The 27849-nt window shown below is 47.5% G+C and overlaps 1 protein-coding gene across 2 annotated transcripts; it reads right to left on the bottom strand.

Annotated features, from left to right (window-relative positions):
• Nucleotides 1-238: 238 nt before the first annotated feature.
• On the bottom strand, nt 239-27849 carry LOC140455315 (zinc-binding protein A33-like). 2 transcript variants are annotated; one of them, XM_072550093.1, is made up of 6 exons: nt 27211-27849; nt 27013-27108; nt 26686-26919; nt 22939-22961; nt 21710-21825; nt 239-5273 (listed from the first exon to the last, which is right to left on the bottom strand). In XM_072550093.1, exons 1-6 carry the CDS (start codon nt 27619-27621, stop codon nt 4723-4725), a joined length of 1431 nt encoding a protein of 476 aa, XP_072406194.1. In that variant the 5' UTR covers nt 27622-27849; the 3' UTR covers nt 239-4722. The 2 variants fall into 2 exon arrangements, with proteins under 2 accessions (XP_072406194.1, XP_072406195.1); XM_072550094.1 differs by having other exon boundaries at nt 27019-27108.

Genomic DNA, 27849 nt, shown 5'->3' with positions numbered 1-27849 from the left:
CACATCACATTTCTTTGACCTCATTCCGCTGCTGCATCTTATAGTCGACAGAGGGGAAGCCTGCAACTTGATATATTAGTGACTGACTTAAATTTATAACCGTGAGTCACTGTCACAAGTGATTGAATGGATTAGGGACCCTGTCAAGCTCCTGAGTAACCTATTGAATGCCTCAAATAAAAAGACTGGAATTTGCAAAGCACTTGTAATGACATCTCAAAGCTTCTTACAGTCTATGAAGTATTTCAAAATTGTATTTAATGTTGCAAAATGGAACATAAAGCAGCCAGTCTGTACAGAGCAAGCTCCCATAAACAGCAATGTGAACACATCATCTAATCGATTTGGTGTTGTATGGGGGATAGACATTGGCCATGGGACCTTTTTTATATTCACCCCTACATGAGGTTTTGATCAAAGTGTCATTGAATGGAGTGCAGTCCCAATACTGCAGCACTCCCCCAGTCCTGAACTCAAGTGTCAATCTGGGTTTTTATCATCATGTCACACACTGCAAGCTCAGACATCCACATTCCTCTCCAAATTATCATTGTACAGTGTCTCAACACCGTAAATACGATGCTTTAATTTGTAAATATGATGCTGTAAGACAGGATCTGAGGAGCATACGTTGGGAGCATAGGCTGTCAGGGAAGGATGTCGTGGAAATGTGGAACTTTTTCAAGGAACAGATACGACGTATCCTTGATATGTATGTATCTGTCAGGCAGGAAAGAGATGGTCGTGTGAGCGAACCTTGTTTGATGAGGGAGGTTGAATGTCTTGTAAAGAGGAAGAAGGAGGCTTATATAAGGTTGAGGAAACAAGGTTCAGACAGAGCATTGGAGGGATACAGGATAGCCAGAAGGGAGCTGAAGAAAGGGATTAGGAGAGCTAAGAGAGGGCATGAAAAATCTTTGGCGGATATGCTCAAGGTTAACCCCAAGGCATTTTATGCGTATGTGAGAAACATGAGAATGACGAGAATGAAGGTAGGTCCGATCAAGGACAGTAGTGGGAGACTGTGTATTGAGTCGGAAGAGATAGGAGAGGTCTTGATTGAGTACTTTTCTTCAGTATTTACAAACAATAGGGACTGTATTGTTGAAGAGGAGAGTGTGAAATGGACTGGTAAGCTAGAAGAGATACTTGTTAGGAAGGAAGATGTGTTGGACATTTTGAACAACTTGAGGATACACAAGTCCCCCAGGCCTGACGGGATATATCCTAGGATGATGTGGAAAGCAAGAGAGGAAATTGCAGAACCGTTGGCAATGACCTTTTCGTCTTCACTGTCAACGGGGGTGGCACCAGGGGACTGGAGAGTGGCGAATGTTGTGCCCCTGTTCAAAAAAGGGAAGAGGGATAACCCCGGGAATTACAGGCCAGTTAGTCTTACTTCGGTGGTAGGCAAAGTAATGGAAAGGGTACTGAGGGATAGGATTTATGAGTATCTGGAAAGACACTGCTTGATTAGGGACAGCCAGCACGGATTTGTGAGGGGTAGGTCTTGCCTTACAAGTCTTATTGAATTCTTTGAGGAGGTGACCAAGCATGTGGATGAGGGTAGAGCAGTGGTTGTAGTGTACATGAATTTTAGTAAGGCATTTGACAAGGTTCCCCATGGTAGGCTTATGCGGAGAGTCAGGAGGCATGGGATAGATGGACATTTGGCCAGTTGGATAGAAAACTGGCTAACTGGTCAAAGTCAGAGAGTGGTAGTAGATGGTAAATATTCAGCCTGGAGCCCAGTTACAAGTGGAGTTCCACAGGGATCAGTTCTGGATCCTCTGCTGTTTGTAATTTTTATTAATGACTTGGAAGAGGGAGTCGAAGGGTGGGTCAGTAAATTCGCAGATGATACGAAGATTGGTGGAGTTGTGGATAGTGAGGAGGGCCGTTGTCGCCTGCAAAATGACTTAGATATGATGCAGAGCTGGGCTGAGGAGTGGCAGATGGAGTACAAGCCTGTCAAGTGTGAGGTTGTCCATTTTGGAAGGACAAATAAGAATGCGGAATATCGGGTGAACGGTAGGGTTCTTAGTAAGGTGGAGGAGCAGAGGGATCTTGGGGTCTATGTTCATAGATGTTTGAAAGTTGCCACTCAGGTGGATAGAGCGTGTAAGAAGGCCTATGGTGTATTAGTGTTCATTAGCAGAGGGATTGAATTCAAGAGTCGTGAAGTGATGTTGCAGCTGTACAGGGCCTTGGTTAGGCCACATTTGGAGCACTGTGTGCAGTTCTGGTCACCTCACTTTAGGAAAGATGTGGAAGCTTTGGAGAGAGTGGAAAGAGTGCAGAGAAGATTTACCAGGATGTTGCCTGGAATGGAGAATAGGTCGTACGAGGACAGGTTGAGAGTGCTAGGCCTTTTCTCATTGGAACAGTGAAGGATGAGGGGTGACTTGATAGAGGTTTATAAGATGATCAGAGTAATAGATAAACAGTCAGAAACTTTTTCCCTGGGTACAACAGAATGTTACAAGGGAACGTAAATTTAAGGTGAAGGGTGGAAGGTATGGGGGGATGTCAGGGGTAGGTTCTTTACCCAGAGAGTGTGGGGGGGGTGTGTGTGCATGGAATGCGCTGCCTGTGGGAGTGGCAGAGTCAGAATCATTGGCGACCTTTAAGCGGCAATTGGATAGGTACATGGATGGGTGCTTAAGCTAGGACAAATATTCGGCACAACATCGTGGCCTGAAGGGCCTGTACTGTGCTGTATTGTTCTATGTTCTATGTTCTACGTTCTAACACAGGTCACTGCACAACACCGCTGGTCACAAATCTCCAGTCAGAAAAACACACTTCCATCACACTCATCAATCTTCTTTGTCACTTCCTCAAAAAAACTCACTGAGGTTTGTCAGGTGTCACCTCTCCTCTGCTTTGCCATTGAATAAGATTATAGCTAATCTGAGCACTCTCAAATTGACTTTCCGGCCTGAATTCCATGACTTTTGATTTCCTTCCTTGTTAAAAATCTGTCCATCTGAGCCTTGTATATCCTGAATGACCCAGCCTCAACAGCCCTCTGCAGCTTCAAATTCCACACAAGCACAGAGAATGCTGGAGACCTCAGCAGGTCTGGCAGCAGCTGAGGTGTGCGAAATGTTTCAAATCCAGTGTGACACTTGTTCAGATCTGCTTGTGTCTGTCCAGTGGGAGGGTGTAGAAACATGTTGATTTCTGTGATGGGTTAGACAGGCTTCAGAGTCCCTTTCTCACCACAGAGGCACAGCCCTGCAATGTAAAAGGGAATTCAAGAAGATAACATGGAGTGCTTGGTCAGCAGTGGGGAAGTTAATGCCTCAGCCTACTTGAAACCTAATTCATCAATCCTTTGAAATGATCTGGAAGAATCTGCATTTCACTGCCAATCACAAGGTTTCCTCCAAAAATAAAAAAATGCTCGAGAAACTGGAGCAGTGTCACTGGACCTAAATGTTGTCTCTTCATTCTCTCCACTCGCGCTACCAGATTGCGGATTCTCACCAGCAATTTCTGTTTTTGTAGCATCCTTGGCAGTGAAAATTGAAGTTTGTAACACACCTAGTGTTCAACAAACAAAGAATTTCAAATGTTGGAAACCTGAAACAAAATAGAGATTGATTGAAAGAGCAGTAACATTCTGGGCAATAGTTACATACCTGAGCAAAACAAGACCAGTTTCTCAATGTTATTACATCATGTTGTTGTTCAGAAAGCATGTGGTGTTTTGGCTTTCATTAACAGGGGGATTGAGTTTAAGAGCCATGAGATCTTGTTGCAGCTGTTTAAAATTTTGGTCAGACCACACTTGGAATACTGTGTCCAGTTTTGGTTGCTCAATTATAGGAAAGATGTGGATGCATTGGAGAGGGTTCAGAGGAGGTTTACCAGGATGCTGCCTGGAATGGAGGGCTTATTTTACGAAGAGAGGTTGACTGGGCTCGGACTTTTTTCATTGGAAAAAAGAAGGAAGAGAGTGGACCTAATTGAGGCGTACAAGATAATGAGAGGCATAGGTAGAGTTGATAGCCAGACATTTTTTCCCAGGGCAGAAATTGTTAAAACGAGGGGTCATAGTTTTGAGCTGTTTGGTGGAAAGTATAGAGGCGATGTCAGAGGCGGGTTCTTTATGCAGAGAGTTGTGAGAGCATGGAATGCGTTGCCAGCAGCAGTTGTGGAGGCAGGATCATTGGGGATATTTAAGAGACTGCTGGACATGCATATGGTCACAGAAATTTGAGGGTTCATACATGAGGATCAGTGGTCGGCACAACATCGTGGGATGAAGGGCCTGTTCTGTGCTGTACTGTTCTATGTTCTATGTATGGGGTATACATTATTGACACATGGTGGAAGTCTAAAGAAGATCAATCTGACATTTTTATTTTGATTCAGCCCAGTCCTCCCTGGAATGACCCCACTGACCCTGCAGTGAAATGATTTGTTCTCCCCCTGGAAAGATTCCCCTGAGCCCAGTCTGAGACCCACTGACTGATTCATCTCCAACACCGTCATGTAGCGCCACCTCCCGCCTGTGGAGCAACATTACAGGCAGGAAGGTCCCCGGGTTCCTGCAGCTCACAGCTCATTCTACCCAGTCAGTCCCTCTCTACAATTGAGCTTCTATTTGTTTCTTCTCTCCCCCTCCCTCTTTCCCCCAGACTGAGACCGACCCCCATCAGTTTACAGCTGGCAGGAGGCAGGGGGACGGGGTGAAATTATGGGATGGATCTGTCAGTGCCCTTTGATCCCGCAGATTGTCAGCGGGGCGGAGTTTTTCCCGTCGTCATTCCCTCCCGGATGGAAGATGGGAAAGATCCTCTCAGTGAAAGTGTGGGTGAAAGTGTGGAGATGGGACATGGTGTCCGCATTGTAAAATGACACCTGTCCACCCTCATAGTCCAGGAAAACCCCGATCTTCCGGGGATTCACACTCGGGAAGAGGGGGGTCGGTGAGGGGGAGGTGGCGGCTAAATAACCATCTCCGGGTAACAGCCCCACAATCCAGAATCCAGTCTCCGGGCTCGGGCTGATCCCCCCTTTCCTCTCCACAGACTCTCGGGCCAATCCCAGACCCCACTCCATCTTCTCTCCCACCTCCACCTCCCAGTAATGTCTCCCTGATGTGAATCCCTCTGATCCCAGGACGAAAGACCAGGGATCAAATCTCTCCGGGGAGTCAGGCAGCGGCTGCTCTGTGTCTCCGAGTCTCACACTGGTCCGGTCCTCAGACAGGATGAGCCAGGGATTAGCTGTGTTCGGATCCAGAGTCAGAGAGGCTGGAGCTGGGGGAGAGATCAAATAACACCATCAGGGAAAGTGAGCAGGTAGTGAGGGGCGCAGGGAGTGAGGGGCTGAGCGAAAGAGGGGGGTGGGAGTGAAGGGGAGACAGGGCGAGTCTGGAAAAGGGGAGTTGATGGAGGGGAGGGACAGGGAAAGAGGAGTGAGTGAGGGAGAGTGCAGTGAGTGATGAGAGTGGAGGAATGAGGAGGAAGGATGGGTGAGGCAGAGGGCTGGGGAGGGAGGAGTGAGGGAGGGGAGGTGAGAAGGCTCATTTGGAGGAGAGTGGGTGGGGAAATGAAGTGCACAGGAAGAACAGAATCCTAAAACTAACCCTATCACAGGATGGAGGGCAAGGTTAAAAAGAGGGGGAGAGTGAGTAGATGTGGGATAGAGGGTGGAAAGTGAGGAGATGTGGGAGTGAGAGGAGAGGAGAGTGAAGAGGTGGTATAAGAGAGAGAAGTGTAGAGAATGGGGGGGAGCCTCAGAGGGGGAATGAGCAATGCGAGGGTTGAGTGCCCAGGTGAGAGCAGTGGGAAGGGGTATCCCTCGGGATAGGATCATCTGGGGAGCCAGGAGGAGTGGGGAGAAATGAGGAAAGTGTGATGGTAGTGGCAAGGGGAAGTGTGGTGGAGAGGATAAACTAAAACAGAAGGTGAGGGGAAAGCAAGGTGCAGAGAATGTGGCATAAATCGAGGGAGATGAAGCACTCAGGGGTGGGGAAGAAGAGTGAGGGGAGAGCAACAGGGTATTGGACAGCATAGTGGAGTGTCAGATGGTGGGGGCCAGGAGGGGGAGGGGAGAGTGATGAGCAGAGTGAGGGGCACAGGAGAGGTGGGGGAGATTGAAGGGGTTAGTCAGAGTGAACGGTATGGACAGAGTTGGGGAAGGCAGCGTGAGGGAGAGAACAGAATGAGAGAGAGAGGGATGGGTCATGGACTGGAGGGGAGATGGCTGGGTCCAGGAAGAGACACATTAAGAGGGAAGGATGAGTAGGAGAGTGTAGGTGACAAAATGGGGAAGGGAAAGTGAGAGAAAGGGATGAATGAGAGGAGGGGAGAATGCTGGGAAAGTGAGCTTGAGGAGTGGGATAACAAGAGGAAGGGAGCACGTGGAGGAATGGAAAAGAAGATTGGGGCAGGTGGGGATAGAAGTGGAAGGTGGGTGAATGCAAGGGAAAGAGGAGAGCGAAGTGATGTGAATGGGTGGGAAAGGGGACAGTGAGGGGAGGTAGAAGAGATGGGCAGCAAGGCAGTGGGGAGACTAAGGGAGGGTAGAGTGGGGTTGCATTTGTAGGGGAAGGTTTATGGAAAGGGAAAGGGAGCATCAAGGAGAGTGGGAGAAAATGAGGGAAGGTTTTTAATCTCAGGAGAGGGAATGAAAGAGTGAACACATGGAGTAAGTGATGGAGGAGGGAATGATTGGAAGCTGAATAAGGATATGGGAGAGGGTATGGAGGTTTTTTGAGGGGATGTGACTGTTTGGGATGGGGTAGGAGAGAGTGAGTGACAGTATAGAATGGGAAGGTGACAACAGGAAGTCTGCAAAATAAGTGGACATTAGAGGTTTGGAGATCGGGAGAGTGAGTGGGATGGTTGAGGGATGGAAATGCAGTGAGTGAGGGGAAGAGAGAAAGGGTGTTGAGAGTGAGGAGGAAGGGATGGCTGAGCTGGAGGGGAGAAATACAGGTTCACTGTCCCCTTTAGCTCAAAGGGGAAAGTGAGTCTTCACAAGGAAGATGGTCGAGTATAAGCAAGGACTGCAGATGCTGGAAACCAGAGTCTAGATTAGGGTGGTGCTAGAAAAGCACAGCAGATCTAGCAGCATCCGAGGAGCAGGAAAATCGATGTTTTGGGCAAAAACCCTTCATCAGGAATAGAGGCAGGGTGCCTGCAGAGTGAAGAGATAAATGAGAGGGGGAATGGAGGTGGGAAGAAATTAGCATAGTGAATGGGGGTGGGGTTGGAGGTGATAGGTCAGAGAGGAGGGTGGGGGAAGGTAGAAAAGAGTACAATGGGTGAATGGGGGTGGGGATGAAGGTGATATGTCAGAGAGGAGGGTGGAGTGGATAGGTGGAAAGGAAGATAGGCAGGTAGGACAGGTCATGGGGACGGTGCTAAGCTGGAAGGTTGGAGCTGGGGTGAGGTGGGAGATGGGGAAATGAGGAAACTGGTTAAATCCACATTGATGCCCTGGGGTTAGAGTGTTCTGATGCAGAAGATGAGGCATTCTTCCTCCAGGCGTCAGGTGGTGAGGGAGCAGCAGTGGAGGAGACCCAGGACCTGCATGTCCTCAGCAGAGTGGGAGGGAGAGTTGAAATATTGGGTCACAGGGAGGTGGGGTTGATTGGTGCTAGTGTCCTGGAGATGTTCCCTGAAGTGCTCTGCTAGGAGGCATCCAGTCTCCCCAGTGTGGAGGATACCACATCGGGAGCAACGGATACAATAAATGATATTGGTGGATATGCAGGTAGACCTTTGATGGATGTGGAAGGTTCCTTTGGGGCCTTGGATGGAGTTGAGGGCACAGGTTTTGCAATTCCTGCAGTGGCAGGTGAGGGTGCCAGGAAGGGAGGGTGGGTTGTTTGGGGCGTGGACCTGACCAGGTAGTCACAGAGGGAACGGTCTTTGTGGAAAGCAGAAATGGGTGGGGAGGGAAATAAAACCCTGGTGGTGGGGTCCGTTTGGAGGTGGCGGAAATGTCGTCGGATGATGGGGTTTATGCAAAGGTTAATAGGGTGGAAGATGAGCACCAGGGGGTTCTGTCCTTGTTACAGTTGGAGGGGTGGGTTTTTTTGTGGGCTGAGGGGCGGGATGTTGATGAGATGCGTTGGAGGGCATCTTTAACCACATGGGAAGGGTAATTGTGGTCTCTAAAGAAGGGAGGCCATCTGATGTGTTCTGTGGTGGAACTGGTCCTCCTGGGAGCAGATAAGGCAGAGGCGGATAAATTGGGAATATGGGATAGCATTTTTGCAGGAGGTAGAGTGGGAAGACATGTAATCCAGGTAGCTGTGATCATCGATGGGTTTGTAACAAATGTCGGTGTCAAGTCAGTTGTCATTAATGGAAATGGAGAGGTCCAGGAAGGGAAGGCAGGTGTCAGAGATGGTCCAGGTGAATTTAAAGTCGGGGTGGAATGTGTTGGTGAAGTTGATGAGTTGCTCAACCTCCTCACGGGAGCGCGAGGTGGCGCCAATGCAGTCATCAATGTAGTGGAGGAAGAGGTGGAGAGTGGTGCCGGTGAAACTACAGAAGATGGACTGTTCTACGTAGCCAACAAAGAGACAGGCATAGCTTGGGCCCATACGGGTACCCTTGGCTACCCTTTGGTCTGGAGGAAGTGGGAGGATTTGGAGGAGGCTCAGGACCAGTTCAACCAAATGAATGAGAGTGTCAGTGGAAGGGTACTGTTGGGGGACGTCGGGAGAGGAAGAACCAGAGGGCTTGGAGGCCCTGGTCATGGCGGATGGAGGTGTAGAGGGATTGGATATCCATGGTGAAGATGAGGCATTGGGGGCCGGGCAACGGAAGTCTTGGAGGAGGTGAAGGGTGTGGGTGGTGTCTCGAATGTATTTGGGGCGTTCCTGGACTGGGTGGGGGGGCATAGGACAATGTCGAGGTATGTAGAGATGCATTTGTTGGGGCAGGAGAATACTGAGGCAATGGGTCGGGCAGGGTGACCAGGCTTGTGGATCTTGTGAAGGAGATAGAACCGGGCAGTGCGGGGTTCCCAGACTATGAGGTTGGAAGCTGTGTATGGGAGATGTCCTGAGGTGATGAGGTTCAGTACGGTCTGGGAGATGTGGTTTGGTGATGGGGGGTGGGGTCATGGTCGAGGGGGCGGTAGGAGGAGGTGTCTTCAGGTTGGCATCTGGCTTCAGTGGTGCAAAGGTCAGTGCGCCAGACTACCACTGCACCCCTTTATCTGCTGTTTGATGGTGAGGTCGGGATTGGAGCAGAGGGAGTGGAGGGCTGCGCATTGTGAGGGTGAGAGGTTGTGGGGGGGGGCATTGATAGGTTGAGGCGGTTAATGTCTCGGCGGCAATTGGAAATGAAGAGGTCGAGGGCAGATCATAGGCCAGCGCGGGGTGTCCAGGTGGATGGAGTGTGCTGGAGGCGGGCGAAGGGGCCCTCGGAAGGTGGGCAGGAATCCTGATTGTGAAAGTAAGCTCGGAGGTGGAGTCGGCGGAAGAATTGTTCAATGTCACAGCGTGTATTAAATTCACTGATGCGTGGATGGAAGGGGATAAAGGTGAGACCTTTGCTGAGGACTGATCGTTTATCCTCAGATGAGGTAGAGATCGGGGGAATGGTGAAAACCCGGCCGGGGTGGGAGCTAGGACCTGGTGAAGGTGTGGAGCTGGGAGTGGGGGCAGAGCCTGTAACTGGAGTGGGGTGTAGTGTTAGGGGGAATGGGGGTGGAGTCATGAGCAGGGGTGGTGTTCCCCTCAGGGTCCTGGTGGGCAGGGATGGTAACAGTGGGATCTGTGGGGGGCATGTCAGCAGAATGCAGGTGAGTGGCATTGGTGTGGACAGAAGTGGTGGTGAACATGGCAGTGGGGCTGTGGAAGTCACTCAGCGTGTGACATCAGCGATGATGTGAGGGGCAGAAGTGATGTCATGTGTTGTGCATGAGGAATTGCGAGGGGCAGAAGTGGCTGTGGGAGTGGCCATGCCATTGGCTTGAAATGTTCCGAGGCAGAAGATGACGCATTCTTCCTCTAGCCATCGGGTGGTGAGGGAGTGGCAGTGGAGGAGGACCAGGACTTGCATGTCCTCGGCAGAGTGGGAGGGGGTGTTGAAATGTTGGGCCACAGGGTGGGGTTGATTGGTGCAGGTGTCCCAGAAATGTTCCCGAAAGTGCTCTTTTATGAAGTGTCCACACTCCCCAATGTAGAGGAGACTGCATTGGGAGCAACAGTTACAATGAATAATATTGGTGGATGTGCAGGTAAAACTTTGATGGATGTTGCATTTTGTTTGGACAAACCAGGCCAGAGTAGTTGATGGTGTGGGCCTGGGGGGCTGTTACTGAATGGGAGGCCTGGGGGTGCAGGTACATGGTTCTTTGGAGTGGAGTTGCAGGGAGACACGGTGGTGAAGAGAGAGTATGGCACGCTTGCCTTCATTGGTCGGTGCGTTGAGTATTGGAGTTGCGATGTCATGTTGTGGCTGTGCGGCACACTGGAGTGTGATTCTGGTCACCCTACCATGGGGTAAGTATGTTGTGAGGCCTGAGAGTGTGGAAGGCATTTGCAGCACTGTTGCTGGGACTGGAGGGTTTGAGTTCTAAGGAGTGGCTGAATAGGCTGGGGCTTTTTTTCCCTGTAGCATTGCAAGCTGAGGGGTGACCTTTTAGAGATTTATAAAACCGTGAAGGGCATGGAATGGGTGAATAGCTCATGTATTTTTCCCAGGGTAGGTGACTCCAGAACTGGAGGGCTCAGATTTAAGGTGAGTTGGGAAAGATTCCAGAAGAACCTGAGAAACAACTTGTTCATGCAGAGGTTGGTGCATGTATGGAATGGTCTGCCAGGGGAAGTGGTGGAGGTAGGTCTCATTACAACATTTGAAATGCATCAGGATGGCAATATGAATAGGAAGGGTTTTGCAGGATTTGGACCAAATGCTGGCAAATGGGACTAGGGTCTGTTTGGGATATCTCTTCTGTGTACACTCATTCGATGGAAGAGCCTGTTTCTCTCCTGTGTGACTCTATCACTCCATCTGAATAACTTCCAAAATGTTGCAAAGATTTCTGTCTCCTTTCAGGCAGTGAAGTCCTGATGCCAACTGCGATCTTGGGTAAAAATATTATCCTTAATTCCCCTTGAAAACCCCTGCTCCTTCTCTTAAATCTATGCACCTGTTATTGTCCAATCCATTCCTCATAACTTTCTACACCATCATCAGGTTCTCCCCTCAGCCTTCTCTGCTTCAATGAAAACATCTCCAGCCAATCAAGTCTGTCTTCAGAGGTGAAACGCTCCAGCCCAGGCAACATCTTGGTGAATCTCAGCTGTTCCAGACCTGCCCTGTCTCCTGTTGGATCTTCGACACACTCCTCAAAAAGATTAAGTGGAGACATTTTAAGAATTTTGTCCTGTCTAAGCCCTTCACAATCTGCCTGTCCCAGTTCATCCTGGGGAGGCTGAATTCCTCTGATGTAACAACCCTTTTGTTTTTTCACTTGTCTGAGATTTGTCTGCCTGTCAGCACTTAATCTCTGACTGGTGTGGGTCAATAGTAAATTCCGAACAATGTAATCCCCAATTTTTATAAAGGTCTCCCCGTGTGGCCTCAGCGGAATGGAAAATAAGATGTTGCTAGAGTCATTGAGGTATCCAGCATGGAAACAGACCCTTCGGACCAACTCATCCAAATTAATCTCGTCCCATTTGCCAGCACTTGGACCATGTCCTTCTAAACCTTCCTGTGGTATATAAGTAAAGCAGTTGCTTCTGAGCTAATTTACACAATTGCATAATTGTTTCAGCCAAGAGCTGAGTTAGCTAAACTTGCATGCAAAGATGAAACTATATGAAGGGAGTCAGTTAAGATTAGGACGAGCAACAATGGAATATGTTGCGGACTAGAAGATAAGGAAGATGGGAGGAAGAAAAGGACACTGAGCCACGCCAGCTCAGCAGATTGCCTTAACGTAGGCACCAGAATGAGCCAAGTTAGTTACAAATAAGGGATAAAACAAACAAGAGTAAGGGTCGCCAGGCTTAGAGTCGTGGGAGAAGTAAACAAGGGTGGAGTGCAGCTAGGCAGGAGCGGAATTCAATAAGGAATAGTGATAGGTTTGATGCATAATATGCTAGGCCAATGAAGTAAACGGGGAAGTACCAAGAGAGACTCAGTTAAACTGTATAAATTGTAAAGTAATTTTTGGATTGGTTTGCCGACTTGTTAGCCACCCGTTTAGCGAGAACATTTCAATAAAGTTCGCTGCTTCAGAATTTGACACGGACTGAAATTTATTGATACGTGAGCTTTGTTCCTCACACTTCCTGTTTGTGTTCCCATCAAGATGCCTTTTAAATTTTGGAATTATACCACCACTTCCTCTGTATCTCACTGCATACATGCAGCAACCTTTGCATGAAACATTTGCCCCTTAGATCCCTTTTAAACCTTTTCCCTCTCACCGTAGACCTCTGCCCACTAGTTCTGGACTCCCCCACTCCTACCTTGTCTATTTTCCGTTTCCATTCTCCTCATGATTTTATCAACCTCAATAAGGTCACCCCTCAGCCTTGGACACTCCAGGGAAAACAGGTGCATCCGCAGAAAATTTTCTTGGACACACATAGACACCTATCCATCCAACTTCTTAGCACAATGGAGTTCCCTGTTTAGGCTTGGAAAGTTAAAATTCCCTATTATTGCAACCCTATTAACCTTACAGATATCTGAGATCTCCCTGCATGTTGCTTCTCAATTTTCCACTGTCTATTTGACAGCTTATCCTACAATCCCAATGAGGTCTTTCCGAGTTACACGCAAATAACGTCCCTGGATTGTCCCCAGGAGTATTCTCCTTAAGTACAACCATAATGTTATCTTTAATTGAAAATACCACACCCCTCCTTTCTTGCCTCCCTTTCTATCTTTACTATGACACTGTACCCTTCCCTGAGCCACGTTTCACCACTAATAGCTATGATATTCCAATCTTGTGTTCCCAACCATGCCCTAAGTTAATCGGGCGTATCTTTCAGGCCTCTTGCATTAAATAGATGCAGTTCAATTGCTCATTCTTACCTCATTCTCTGCTGTGCTCATGCCTCCCTTGAGTACTTGCTCCCTTTATCTACTGCACCTTATTTCTTATCTCAATATCTCTTTGAGTCCCATCAATACAATCCCTCCCCGCTTACGAGTTTAAAATCTCCCAAGTCACACGAGCAAATCTCCCTGCCAGAATATTGATCCCCCTCCAATGCAGGAATGCAGGTGCAAACCATTTGTCTTCTACAGGTCACGTCTATTCCAACAAAGGCCCCATTGGTCCAAAAATGTGAATTCTTGCTCCTTACTTCAGCTCCTTAGCCACACATCATCCTACTACTCCTACTCTCACCAGCATGTGGTACTGGGAGCAATGTAGATATTACTACCATTGAGGACCTCTTTGTAATCTCCTGCATCACTATTAGGAACAAAACAATGTATTAGTTTCCTGAGTGTCACTGAACGTTTCCACCACAACTGATATCGTCAAAACTGATGACTTTACATCATCACAATGCTGTTTCTGTGACATCACTGTTCACAGGTTAATTCTCTCATTTAGAGTCAGAGAGATGTACAGCACAGAAATAGACACTTCAGTCTGACTCGTCTGTACTGACCAGATATCATAATCTAATCTAGTCCCATTTGCCAGCACTTGACCCATATCTCTCTTGAATCCATCCTCTTCATATAACCATCCAGATGCATTTTTAATGTTGTCATTGTGACAACCTCCTCCACGTCCTCTGGCAGCTCATTCCATAGATGGATCATCGTTTGCATGAAAACGTTTCTCTTTAGGTCCATTTTAACTGTTTTCCCTCTCACCCTAAACCTACGCCCTCTACTCTCGACTCCCCGACCCCAAGGAAAAGACTTTGCCGATTTACCCTATCCATGCCCCTCATAATTTTGTAAACCTCTATAAGGTCACTCCTCAGCCTCTGACGCTCCAGGGAAAACAGTCCCAGCCTATTCAGCCTCTCCCTATAGCTCAAATCCTCCAACCCCGGCAACACCCTTGTCAATCTTTTCTGAACTCTTGCAAGTTTCACAACAGCCTTCCAATATGAGGGAGACAAGAACTGCACACAGTATTCCAAAACTGGTCTAATCAATGTGCTGTACAGTTGCAATATTACTTCCCAACTCCTATATTCGATGCTCTGACCAAGAAAGGAAAGAAATGTCGTCTTCACTATCCTATCTACCTGCGACTTCACTTTCAAGGAAATCTGAACCTGCACTCCAACGTCTCTTTGTTCAGAAACACTCCCCAGGACCTGACCATTAAGTGTGTCAATCCTGCTCAGATTTGCCTTTCCAAAGTGCAGCACCTTACATTTATCTAAAGTCTATCTGATACTCCTCAGCCCATTGGCTCCATCTGATCATGATCCTGTTGTGTCACCTGCAAACGTGCTAACTGTCCCTCCTATGTTTACAGTCAAATCACTTTTATAAGTGATGACAAGTAGTGGACCCAGCCCCGATCCTTGTGGAACATCACTGGTCACAGGCCTCCAGTCTGACAAGAAACCCTCGACCACCACTCTCTGTCTTCTACCTTCAAGCCAATTCTGTATCCAAATGGCTAATTCTCCTAGTAGTCCGTGCAATCTAACCTTGATAACCAGTTTATCATGAGGAACTTTGTCAAATGCCTTACTGACGTTCATTTAGATCACATTCACTGCTTTTCCCTCATCAATCCTCTTTGTAACTTTCAAAAAACAAGAGGGGATACTTCATCTAGCAAAAATGTAAATTTCAAAAGGATAAGGAGAAAGGAAAGTGTGATGGGGTACCATTGTTGATTTGGGATGCACTAAATACAACAGCAAGAAATAATCTGAAATCAGAAGAATATAGACTCCACATGAGTGAAGGCAAGAAAAAAAGTAAGATGATTGGCAGAAATGGTCTGTAAGATCCCAAACAGTAGCAACACGGTTGGGCAGAGAATAATCAGGAGATAAAAAGTGCAAGAAACATTAAACTGGGGTGACTTTTATCAACATGTTCATTTAAACATTGAGATTAGCAGAGGGAGCCATGAGCACATAGTTTCCTGGAATAATAATATTGTGAATCCAACCATACATTTGGCTATTTTGAATCTGGTGATGTTGACTGAGGGAGGTTTAATAAATGATGAGGGTCAACACTGACATAACATGGAGGAATGGAGCATTCAGTTTGAAAGGGAGGATCTTGGTTGGGAAATAACTGTGCTAAGCTTAAACAAGGGTCATTGCAAAGGAATGAGGGCTGAGCTTGCTGGAGTGGACGAGGGAAGGTATTTGGCAGCAAAGAAATTTGAGAATCAATGGCAGACGCTTAAAAGAACAGTATATGACTCACAGCAAAGATATATTTCAGTGAGAAAAAAGATTTCTAGGAAGGGGATAAGCCAGTGATGGTTAACTAGGGAAGTTAAGCACTTATGAAGAGTCATTTAGACTCAAAATGTTAGATTGCTTTCGAGGTTCACGTGAAGATTTGTAGCTCGGGTGGCTACTCATTGCTCATTTGCTCCCATATTCTCAACATTCCAAATTACATCCTTCCCTCACCTGAGGTGATAGCAGTTTTCCAGGTAACTGCTCCCTCCTGCAGGACCATCCTGTGCCTTCTCACATTCTGGACCCTTGGAAAACTGACCAAGAACATTACATTGAATAAGAAGCTTCAGATTGAATTGGACCTCTCCAAAACTTCATGGAGCAGCCATTGGGTTTACTGCTTGATCAATAGGATTACTGAAAATATTGGAACAGTCGCTTCGTGATTATAACTGCTGTCTCACAGCACCAGGGAGCTGGGTTCAATTCCAGTCTCAGGTAACTATATGAAGTTTGTACATTCTCCCATGTCTGCATTGGTTTCCTCCCACAGTCCAAAGGTGTGCAGCTTTTGTCCATTGTGTCCAGGGAAGTGCAGGCTTGGTGGATTAGCCATGGGAAATATGGAATTAAAAGAGTATGCGAAGGCGTTAGGTCCTGGTGGGATGCTTTTCAGAGGGTCAGTATGGAGTCGATGGGTTGAATAGCCTGCTTCCACACTAGAAGGATTATGTGATTCTAACAATCTTACGAGCTGCAAGCTGGCTTTTCATCCTCCCCTTATGGAAGTTTATAAATATCTGCTTTGTTTAATATTTGACTATGTTACACTTAAATATATTTTTCAGGTTCAACAGGTCTGCCAGCATCTGTGCAGAGAAATCAGAGTTAACATTTTGGATTGAGTGACGCTTCCTCAGAACTGGTGGGAGCTACGAAATGTCAGTTTATATACAGAAAATATGGTGGGGGAGAAGGGATGAAGAGTAAATGATAGATGGGGATTGAGCTCAAAGAGAGAGAAGAGCAGTTAGACAGACAAAGGAGTGGGGTGAATAGACAATCTGGCTAGGGGGGTGAATAGCTGTTAATGGAGACTGTTAGTGGCTAACAATGGTTTGTATGTAATAGCAGACTCTGTGATAACAAGGCCTGGTTGTGTGGGTTGGGGTAAGGACATGGGAGAGCTCAGACCCCAAAGTTAGTCAATTTGATATTGGGTCTGGAAGGCTGCAGGATCCCCAAGCTGAAAGTGAGGTGCTGTTCTTCCAGCTTGCACTGAGCTGCTTTGGAGCACTGAGGAAGCCTGAGGCAGAGGTGTTGGCCAGGTTATGGGGTAGTGTGTCAAAAGGCATTTCAGGGTCTTTTTTGGCAAACAGATGCAAGTGTTCTAAAGTCAACCCTTCATATCCCCAATGGAGAGGAGGCTTCACAATGAGCAGTGAATGCAGTAGACGAGATTGTGAGAAGTGCAGGCAGGTGAAGGTGTGTTTGGGCCCTTGGATACTGAGGAAAGAGGAAGTAAATGGACAGATGTTACACTTTCAGCAGTTGCAGGGGAAGGTGCTATGACACTGTGAGGGGGTGTTGGAAGTAAACAGTGTCCCAAAGGGAATGGTTCCTGCGGGAGGTGAGGTGTGTGGTGTCTGGTGGTGACATCTCACGGAAAATGTGGAAATGGCAGCTGATGATCCTCTGGAGATGAATGCTGTTGGGATGGTAGGTAAGGACAAGGGGAACCCTATCACTGTTGCAAAAGGGAAGAGAGGGGGTGAGGGCTGAAGTGCGAGAGATGGGTTGGTCCCACTTGAGGGCCCAGAGGAATCCTCGGTCGAGGAAAAAGGTGGACATTTCAGAGGATCCCTTGTCAGAGTTAACATCATCGGAATGAATACGATGGAGACGGAATAACTAGGAGAATGGAATGGAGACTTTACAGAGAGCAGTGTGTGAGAATGTAAGGCCAGGTAATTTTGCGAGTCTGTGTGTTTATTGTGGATATTAGTGGCCAATCTATCCCCAGAAATAGAAATAGAGATGTTGAGGAAGGGAAGGGCGGATTCAGAGAGCGACTGGGTGAAGGTGAGAGTAAGGTGGAAGTTGGAAAGAAAATCGATAAACCTTTTCAATTCCGAATGGCAGAGGGAAGCAGCACCATGCTCAATGTCTTCAGATCCAATCCTGACTTTGTTATTAAACCTGCTGATCAGGGTGGTGCTATAATAGTCAGCAAACTGACCACTGCGTTGCAGAAACTGAGGTACCACTATCTGCTCCTATCTGCTTCTCGTCTGTGACCCCATGATGGAACATCAGGCCATTGTGTGAACCACGGTCACCAATGTCATTTCATCTGGGGATCTGCCCCCACTCCAACTGCCTCCAGCTGATCGTCCCCCAATCCCACACAACTCGCTTCTACTTCTTTCCCAAAATACACAAACAGGATTACCTGGGCAGACCCATTCTTTCTGCCTGCTCCTGCCTCACAGACCTCATCATTTCCTACCATGATGAGTCTTGTCTCCCCTGCTCCAGTCTCTGCTCACTTACAAATACCATTCCTCTGACACTATGCCCATTCCAAAATTTCCAGCTTATGGCGCCACCTGGCCTTTCCTGTGGATATGCAATCTCTCTTCCTGAACCATGGATTCCCCAGCACTGTTGTTGACAAGGTCCTCAACTGGGTCCAACCCATCTCTGGCATTTTAACTCTCACCCCTTCTCTTCCCTCCTGCAACACTGATAAGGTTCCCCTGGTCCTTATCAACAATCCCACCAGCACCAACATCCAGAAGATCATCAAACATAATTTCTGCCACTACCAGACGCCTATTCCTCTCCCCTCCCCTGTCCACCTTCCACAGGGACTGTTCCCTCCAGGATGCCCTGGTCTATTCTTCCCTCATTCCCAACAGCCCCCCACAGCCTCATGGCACCTACCCCTGAGACTGCTGAAAGTGAAACACCTGTCCGTTTCCTTCCTCCCTCCTCAGTATTCAAGGATCCAAACAGACCTCCAGGTGAAGAAATGCCTTATCTGCACTTAGAGTCAGAGAGTCATAGGGACGTAGAGCATGGAAACAGACCCTTCGGTCCAACCCGTCCATGCCGACCAGATATCCCAACCCAATCTAGTCCCACCTGCCAACACCCGGCCCATATCCCTCCAAACCCTTCCTATTCATATACTCATTCAAATGCCTCTTAAATGTTGCAATTGTACCAGACTCCACCACTTCCTCTGGCAGCTCATTCCATACACATACCACCTTCTGCGTGAAAATGTTGCCCCTTATGTCTCTTTTATATCTTTCCCCTCTCACCCTAAACCTATGCCCTATAGTTCTGGACTCCCCGACACCAGGGAAAAGCCTTTGCTGATTTACCCTATCCATCTCCCTCATAATTTTGTAAACCTCTATCAGGTCACCCCTCAGCCTCTGACACTCCAGGGAAACCAGCCCCAGCCTGTTTGGTCCCTCCCTATAGCTCAAATCCTTCAACCCTGGCAACATCCTTGTAAATCTTTTCTGAACTCTTTCCGGTTTCACAACATCTTTCCAACAGGAAGGAGACCAGAACTGCATGCAATATCCTAACAGTGGCCTAAGCAATGTTCTGTACAGTTGCGACATGACCTCTCAACTCCTGTACTCAATACTCTGACCAATAAAGGAAAGCATACTAAATGCCTTCTTCACTATCCCATCTACCTGTGACTCCATTTTCAAGGAGCTATGAACCTGCACTCCAAGGTCTCTTTGTTCAGCAACACTCCCTAAGACCTTAAAATTAAGTGTATAAGTCCTGCGATGATTTGCTTTCCCAAAATGCAGCACTTCGCATTTATCTGAATTAAACTCCATTTGCTACTCCTCAGCCCATTGGCCCATCTGGTCCAGATTCTGTTGTAATCTGAGGTAACCCTCTTTGCTGTCCACTACACCTGCAATTTTGTTGTAATCTGCAAACTTACTAACTGTACCTCTTATGCTCGCATCCAAATCATTTATGTAAATAACAAAATGTAGAGGACCCAGCACCAATCCTTGTGGCACTCCACTGATCACAGGCCTCCAGTCTGAAAAACAACCCTCCACCACCACCCTCTGTCTTCTATCTTTGAGCCAGTTCTGTATCCAAATGGCTAGTTCTCCCTGTATTCCATGCGATCTAGCCTTGCTAATCAGTCTCCCATGGGGAACATTGTCGAACACATTACTGAAGTCTAAAAGATCACATCGACTACTCTGCCCTCATCAATCCTCTTTGTTACTTTTTCAAAAAACTCAATCACTTCACTCAATCTAATCTACTGCATTCACTGCTCACAATGTGGTCTCCTCTACATTGGGGAAATAAAGCATTGACTGGGTGACAGCTTTGATGTACACTTGCATTCTGTGTATAAAAAAGGCCCTGAGCTTCCAGTTGCCTGCTCCTTTAACACATCACAGATGCTGCCAGGTGTGCTGAGCTTTTCCAGCAAATTCTGTTTTTGTCTCTTATTTACAGCATCCACAGTTCTTTCAATTGATATTTATTTGATGCGGTTTTCATCATTGACCACTTCAGTAAGACCATCCAAAATCTTCTCTTATAAAATGTAGTCTCTCAGTGTTTACAACTCCTTCTCTTCGCTAAACTGTCTAAATTCCACCTTCCCCACTTGACCATCCTCTCCCCCCATTCTGACACTGCCAATTATCAACTTCCATCCCACCCTCACCGCCACCTAGTCGATCACTGATTCCTCCTTTTTCTTTCCTTGGTATGTCTGTTTCCATTTCTGGGAACAGACTGAACAATAATATCCACTATAAACCCGAGTCCCCTCGCTACCTAAAGTATACATCCTTGTATCCTGCTTCCTGTAAACACTCTTATTCCATTCTCCCAGTTCCTCCGTCTCCATTCTCATCTGCTCCGACAAGGCAAACTTTGACAAGGGAGCCTCGGAAATGCCCACATCCTTCCCCAACTGAAGTCTCCATAGCAATGTTGTTGAGAGTGCCCTCAATTGGGTCTGACCTACCTCCCACACTTCAGCCCACACCCCCTCTCTTTTCTGCCACAACAGTGATAGCATTCCCCTCGTCCAAACCTACCATCCCACCAGCATCCACAACCAGAAGAACATCAGACAGCATTTCTGCCACCAGGCACATATTTCCCTCTGCTCCCTTGTCAGCCTTTCACAGGGACCGTTCCCTTCCATTCACCCTGGTGCACTCTTCCTTCACTCCCAACACCCATGCACAGCCCCACAGCAACATCTTCAGCAACTGCCAAAGATACAACACTTGCCCATTTACCTCCTCCCTCCTCAGTATCCAGGGTCCAACACACCCACAAGGTGAGTAGCACTTTCACAATGTCGTGTCCTTCATTCACTGCTCACAATGTGGTCTCCTCTGTATTGGGCAAACAAAGCATCTGTGTTCTGCCTGAAAAAAAAGGACCCTGAGCTTCCAGCTGCTTACCACTTTAACTCAGCTTCCTGTTCTCTGGGCAACATCTCTGTCTCAAGCTTGTTGCAGAGCTCCACTGAAGCTCAGTGCAGGCTGGAATAACAACACTTAATTTTCCACATCCGGACCCTGCAAGTCTTTGGACTCAATTTCAAGTCCAATAATTCTAGGCCCAGAGCTCTACCATGAACTAGACCACTACCCCACATATCAGGTCTTGTTATCACTGCCGTTACACTCTGCCTATTATTCGGCATTAACAGTCTCCATCACCAGGTATTCACTCTCCTAACCTAATCATTATCTACTCTTTTGTCTTTCTAACTGTTCTTCTCTCTCTTTGGGGTCGATCCCAACCTATCATTTCCTCCTTACCTCCTCCCCACTGTACCTTCTGCGTATAAACTGACTTTTCCCAGCTACTATCAGTTTTGAGGAAAGATCATTCAATCTGAAAGTTTAACTCTGATTTCTCTCCGCAGACCTGCTGAGCTTTTCAAGCAATTTCTGTTTTTGTTTTTCTCACAACCCCCATGAGATATGTGTCTTTTAACACTGGCTCTTTAATGTCTACATGCCTTCCTGATATTATGATAAAAACTGTTCCTCCAATGTCACTCCAGATGCAGCCAGCCCAGTCTCCTCTCGAAATCCTGTTTCCGTGCTCTATCCTCTGGTGAGACAGAACCCTTCACTGCTCTGACACACAGAGCTGGTGGCTTCAGACACTTACCCAAATGGACCCACAGAAAGTACAATGTTTCCAGGGAGAGTCTTCCAGAATTAACAACTAGTGATGTGAAGATGTAAACTGGGGACTTGGAGACCCTGCACATCTGAATCTATCATTAGGAAAATGAATACACATGTTTACCTGGGTGAATGGCGTGTATCATTTCTCTCCAGACAGTGTACTGTAAAGGGCCGGTGAACTGTCCGAGAGACAGAGAGCCATCAGCAGCTGAGAGTGTCATCTTCTCATCACTAATCCTGTAAACATTAAACAGATGACACGATAACCTCTGCTTTGTTCGAACATTGATGAAAACATTTAAGTATTCAAGCTTTCCGCATTTTTCATGTTTGAGTCCCTTGGTTAGAAAGTGAAACGTTCCTCTTATTTTTGTAACTGATCCAACAAGAATTTGACAATGCACGGGCAAGGATTGGAAATGTCCAGGTCCAGAGAAAGGCCCATGTCCTGACAACAGAATAGTAACTGAGACATCACACACAGATATACATTTCCCCATCCCCTTGCTGTATTCGAAACAGAGCTTGTGGAACAGAGGCAAAAAAACCTGAAACATCTCAAAGCCCCACCTCCATCTGTGCAATACATGGGTCCCACAACCCTCAGAGAGTCCTACTTCTCCGGCTTTCTGACCATCTCTGATTTTAGTCTCTCCACCCATTGGAGGTTGGTCCTTCAGCTGCTGAGATCCTCAGCTCTGGAATTCCATTCTCCCCGAGACTCTCCATCTCTCTATTCCTCTTTCCTCCTTCAAGATCCACTAAAACCCACAGCAATCATCTAGATTCATAGCTCAGTGACACATTTTCTACACTTTCCAACTCTCCTGTCAAGTACCTCAGAACATTAGATTGGACTAATTAATTATCATTTTTATTTTTGCATTTATTATACCTTTTATAAAGGCTACGGTGAGAGTTAGTATTGGAAAAGGTGAAACAAAAATGATTCGCCCTTTAAACTCTGACTGTCTCAAGTTGGTCAGGAGCCATGCATTCCCTGGAAACATGGGCATTGTGTCTCTCACAGGGTCGGGGGAAGGTCACAGTCAGGCAAACAGCCCAAATCAGGGCAGTGATCACTTCCAGCCTGAAAACCAGGCTGTATTTACAGGCATCTTGTCATTGTTTACAATATTGTAGAACAGTTTTGTAAAATCTAATACTGTTTAAAACCTGTAACAATCTTCTTCTTATAAAAACAATCATGTGTGAATCATAACCGAAGTTACTGTTATCTGATGAATCACCGTTTGAAGCGGCACCATTAACCAGGAAATAACCCCATAATAACCCGTCCCTGAGTTATTGAGCAAACTGTGCAGAGTTTCAGTAAAGAGCATGTCCTACCTTCTCTTCCGACAAGCTTCCGCCTGAAAGAAATGAATCACAAACAGTGAGGATGGCAGTAACAGATTTCAGGAGGAGACAGACAGGCTGCTGAAATGAGGCCCTGTCTCAGCTGAGGGTCACACTCTCTCAGAATTGCAAAGGACCCACTCTGTACTACATCCTCAGGAGAATTCATAATCTCAACAAACAGTATTTCAACTCCATCTCAAACATCAGCAACTGTAAATACAACAAACTTTTATCTACCCACCTCCACAACCAGCACTCCTCAAACATTCCAGTAGATTCCCCGGCCTCTGGAACTGCTCAGACGCCATTAGCCATGCGGCTGGTGCAGCTCTCCCCCTCGCTGATTGATGATGTCTCTTCTGCCCCCAGCATGGCCACTCCCACAGCCACTTCCACCCCGCACAATTCCTCATGCACCACATGTGAAATCACTTCCGCCCCTCACATCATTGCTGATATCACATGCTGAGTGACTTCCACCACCACCCACCAACACCACTCACCTGCATTCTGCTGACACGCCCCCCCCCCTCCCCACACATCCCACTGTCACCATCCCTGCCCCCCAGAACCCTGAGAGGAACACCACCCCTGGTCATGACTCCACCACCATTCCTCCAACACTACACCTACTCCAGTTACAAGCTTCACCCCCACTCCCAGCTCCATACCCACACCAGGTCACAGCTCCCAGTCCTGCCGTGTTTTCACCATCCATCCAGACCTTTGCCTCACTGAAGACGAATGATCAGTCCTCAGCAAATGACTCACCTTCAACAACCTCCGTCCACGCATCAATGAATTTAATACACGCCGTGACATCGAACAATTCTTCCGCCACCTCCGCCTCTGAGCTTACTTTCACAATCAGGACTCCCACCCACCTTCCGAGGACCCCTTTGCCCACCTCCAACAAACTGCATCCACCTGGACACCCCGTGCTGGTCTGTTCCCTGTCCATGACCTCTTCATTTCCAACTGCCGCCGGGATGTTAACCACCTCAACCTATCTATCCCCCTCCCCCACTCCAACCTCTCACCCTAACAATGCACAGCCCTTCAATTCCTCTGCTCCAATTCCTCCAATCCTGACCTCACCATCAAGCCAGCAGATAAAGGGGGCGCAGTAGTAGTCTGGCGAACTGACCTCTACACCGCTGAAGCCAAACGTCAACTCGAGGACGCATCTGCCTACCACCCCCTCGACCATGACCCGACCCCCCATCACCAAACCATCATCTCCTAGACCATACAGAACCTCATCACATCAGGAGATCTCCCACCCACAGCTTCCAACCTCATAGTCCGGGAACCCCGCACCACCCGTTTCTACTTCCTTCCCAAGATCCACAAGCCTGACCACCCTGGCCGACCCATTGTCTCAGCATGCTCCTGCCCCACTGAACTCATTTCTACCTACCTTGACACTGTCCTATCCCCCCTAGTCCAGGAACTCCCCACATACATTCGAGACACCACCCACGCCCTCCACATGCTCCAAGACTTTTGTTTCCATGGCCCCCAGTGCCTCATCTTCACCATCGATATCCAATCCATCCATACCTCCATCCGCCATGACCAGTGCCTCTGTTTCTTCCTCTCCCGACTTCCCCAACAGTACCCTTCCACCAATACTCTCATTCGTTTGGCCGAACTGGTCCTCACCCTTAATAATTTCTCCTTTGAATCCTCCCACTTACTCCAGACCAAAGGGGTAGCTATGGATACCCATATGGGCCCCAGCTATACCTGTCTTTTTATTGGCTACGTAGAACAATCGATCTCCGATAATGACACTGGCACCACTCCCCACCTCTTCCTCCACTACATTGATGACTGCATTGGCGCCACCTTGTGCTCTCGTGAGGAGGATGAGCAATTCATCAACTTCACCAACACATTCCACCCTGACCTTAAATTTACCTGGACCACCTCTGACACCTCCCTCCCCTTCCTGGACCTCTCCATCTTCATTAATGATGACCGACTTGATACCAACATTTTTTACAAACCCACCGACTCCCACAGCTACCTGGATTACACCTCTTCCCACCCTACCTCCTGCAAAAATGCCACCCCCTATTCCCAATTCCTCCGCCTCTGCCGTATCTGCTCCCAGGAGGACGAGTTCCACCACAGAACATATTAGATGGCCTCCTTCTTTAGAGACCGCAATTTCCCTTCCCACATGGTTAAAGATGCCCTCCAACGCATCTCGTCCACATCCTGCACCTCCGCCCTCAGACCACACCCCTCCGACCGTAACAAGGACAGAACGCCACTGGTGCTCACCTTCCACCCTACCAACCTTCGCATAAACCAAATCATCCGCCGACATTTCCGCCCCCTCCAAACAGACCCCACCATCAGGGATATATTTCCCTCCCCACCCCTTTCCGCCTTCCGCAAAGACTGTTACCTCCATGACTACCTGGTCAGATCCACGCCCCCCCCCCCTTTAACACACCCTCCCATCTTGGCACCTTCCCCTGCCACCGCAGGAATTTCAAAACCTGAACCCACACCTCCTCCCTCACCTCCATCCAAGGCCCTAAAGGAGCCTTCTACATCCATCAAAGTTTTACCTGCACATCCACGAATATCATTTATTGTATCCGTTGCTCCCAATGCAGTCTCCTCTACATTGGGGAGACTGGATGCCTCCTCACAGAGTGCTTTAGGGAACATCTCTGGGACACCTGCAACAATCAACCACACCGATCTGTGGCCCAATATTTCAACTCTCCCTCCCACTCTGCTGAGGACATGGAAGTCCTGGGCCTCATTCACTGCTGCTCCCTCACCACCAGACGCCTGGAGGAAGAATGCCTCATCTTCGGCCTCGGAACACTTCAACCCCAGGGCATCAATGTGGACTTCAACAGTTTCCTCATTTCCCCTTCCCCCACCTCACCCTCGTTTCAAACTTCCAGCTCAGCACAGTCCCCATGACTTCTCCGACCTGCCTATCTTCTTTTCCACCGATCCACTCCACCCTCCTGCCCCGACCTTCATCCCCTCCCCCACTCACCTATTGTACTCTATGCTACTTTCTCCCCACCCCCACCCTCCTCTCATTTATCTCTCCACCCTTCAGACTCTCTGCCTGTATTCCTGATGAAGGACTTTTGCCCTAAACGTCGATTTTACTGCTCGATGCTGTCTGAACTGCTGTGCTATTCCAGCACCACTAATCCAGAATCTGGAGCTAACCATCAGTCCCGCTCACAGACACAGTGACTGTCACACTCCCACTGTACCAGACACACCCACACACTCTCCACGTGGAACTGGAACTGGATTACAATGGGAGTTCCAGGAGGTAATTAAAATTGGGGAACACGGAGATCATAACAAAACAAATAAAAACATCCAACCCATTCTCGGGAGAATGCCAGCGTGCCCGAGAATCTGCAGAGAGTGTGGCAGCGGTTACAAAACAAAAAGAAATTACTGGAAAATCTCAGCAGGTTTGGAAGAATCTGTGGAAAGAAATCAGAGTGAACGTTTCGGGAGCATTGACCCTTCTACAGTGCCAACAGCAGAAAGCCAGTGTGCTTCCAAGTAAACCTGTGGGACTATAACCTGGTGTTGTGTGATTTTTAACTTTGAACAGCAGAACCGTCCGGACAGTCACAAGGTCAGTTCACTTTTTTACATGACATTCCATATTATTTTTACAGTTGTCATCATGTCCGAAATCTATCTGAAATAACGTGCAATATATTCCCTCACCTTCAGAAACATCAGTTCGTCTTTTTGTTCCATCTGTTTCTGCAACTTTGAGAGTTTCTCCTCAATAGAATTTAAATTCTCCTGAATCTCTCGAAGGTTTTTCTCCATTGGTTCTACAATCCTCTCCTCTTCTTCCCTGAGATCTCTGAGTAAACGCTGCTCTTTCTCAGTGAGAATCTGGTGCATTTTAGTGAACTCGGATGTGATGTGGGTCTGCAGACTGCTCGCCTGTTCCTACCAAATGAAACGTGAAACCTCATTAATGTCCCGCGATAAAGGGAACAAAACTAACCGAGATCCCAGAGAATCAGCACAGGGAGAGCTCACCCTCACTTCGGAAATCTTCCGTTTCTGGGTCAGTTCTGTTTGTAGAACCGCCGATTTCTTCTCAGTGAGAGAATCTAATGAAGATTTCAGCTGATCCTGTGATTGAAAAAGAAATTGAAAAGTTAGCTGTGTTCGGTCTGGTGTGGGATCAGGGATATGTGATGAAACACGCACTTTATAAAATATTCTCTCTTTTACCTTGTAGATTTCAACAGCCTCATTGATCGGCAGGAAGCGGTGCTCTCTGTGTTCCCGCGAATCTCTACAAATCAGACAGATCAATTTCTTGTCAGTTTCACAAAACAGTTTCAGATCTTCCTGATGTTTCTCACAGTGAGGTTTACTTTCCTTCTCTTTCGGATCCAGCTTTAATTTTCGAGCCTCCTCGGCCAGATTCGCTAAGGCCCGATTTACCCTGAGGTTTCTTTCCGGAAATTCCTCTCTACATTCCGGGCAGGAGTTTATCTCCTTCTTTTCCCAACTCTGGGTGATACAGGAGCGGCAGAAGTTGTGTCCACAATCCAGTATAACCGGATCGGTGAAGAAATCCAGACAAATGGGACAAATTGCCTCCTCGGTCAGTCTCAGGAGCTCCTGTCTGGAAGCCATGATCAATCTCAGCACTTCCTGTTTCAAACCACTTTCAGTTTCAATGTGACTGCGCTGGTGAACAAATTCAGTTCAATCATTTACTGATGGATTTCACGGCAAATGTCAGAGAAGAGTATTTAGTAACTATGTTTTATGAAGATTTTGACCTGGGAACCAGTGAAAGACAATATTTTGAAGTAGAAACAGCTTTCGACCGCCGAGGGTGAAGGTGCCCGGAGAGTTACC

Source organism: Chiloscyllium punctatum, chromosome 30 (genome assembly GCF_047496795.1).
Source record: "Chiloscyllium punctatum isolate Juve2018m chromosome 30, sChiPun1.3, whole genome shotgun sequence".
Lineage (NCBI taxonomy): Eukaryota > Metazoa > Chordata > Chondrichthyes > Orectolobiformes > Hemiscylliidae > Chiloscyllium > Chiloscyllium punctatum.
Note: the sequence above shows the minus strand (reverse complement) of the source record. Positions and strands in the feature narration are given on the sequence as shown.

Coding starts and splice junctions, on each gene's coding strand:
- LOC140455315 (XM_072550093.1), bottom strand. CDS start 27,621: ATGGCTTCCAGACAGGAGCTCCTGAGACTGACCGAGGAGGCAATTTGT. Junction 27,109..27,210: donor AGGCTGTTGAAATCTACAAG/GTAAAAGAGAGA, acceptor TTTCAATCACAG/GATCAGCTGAAATCTTCATT. Junction 26,920..27,012: donor GGAAGATTTCCGAAGTGAGG/GTGAGCTCTCCC, acceptor TTCATTTGGTAG/GAACAGGCGAGCAGTCTGCA.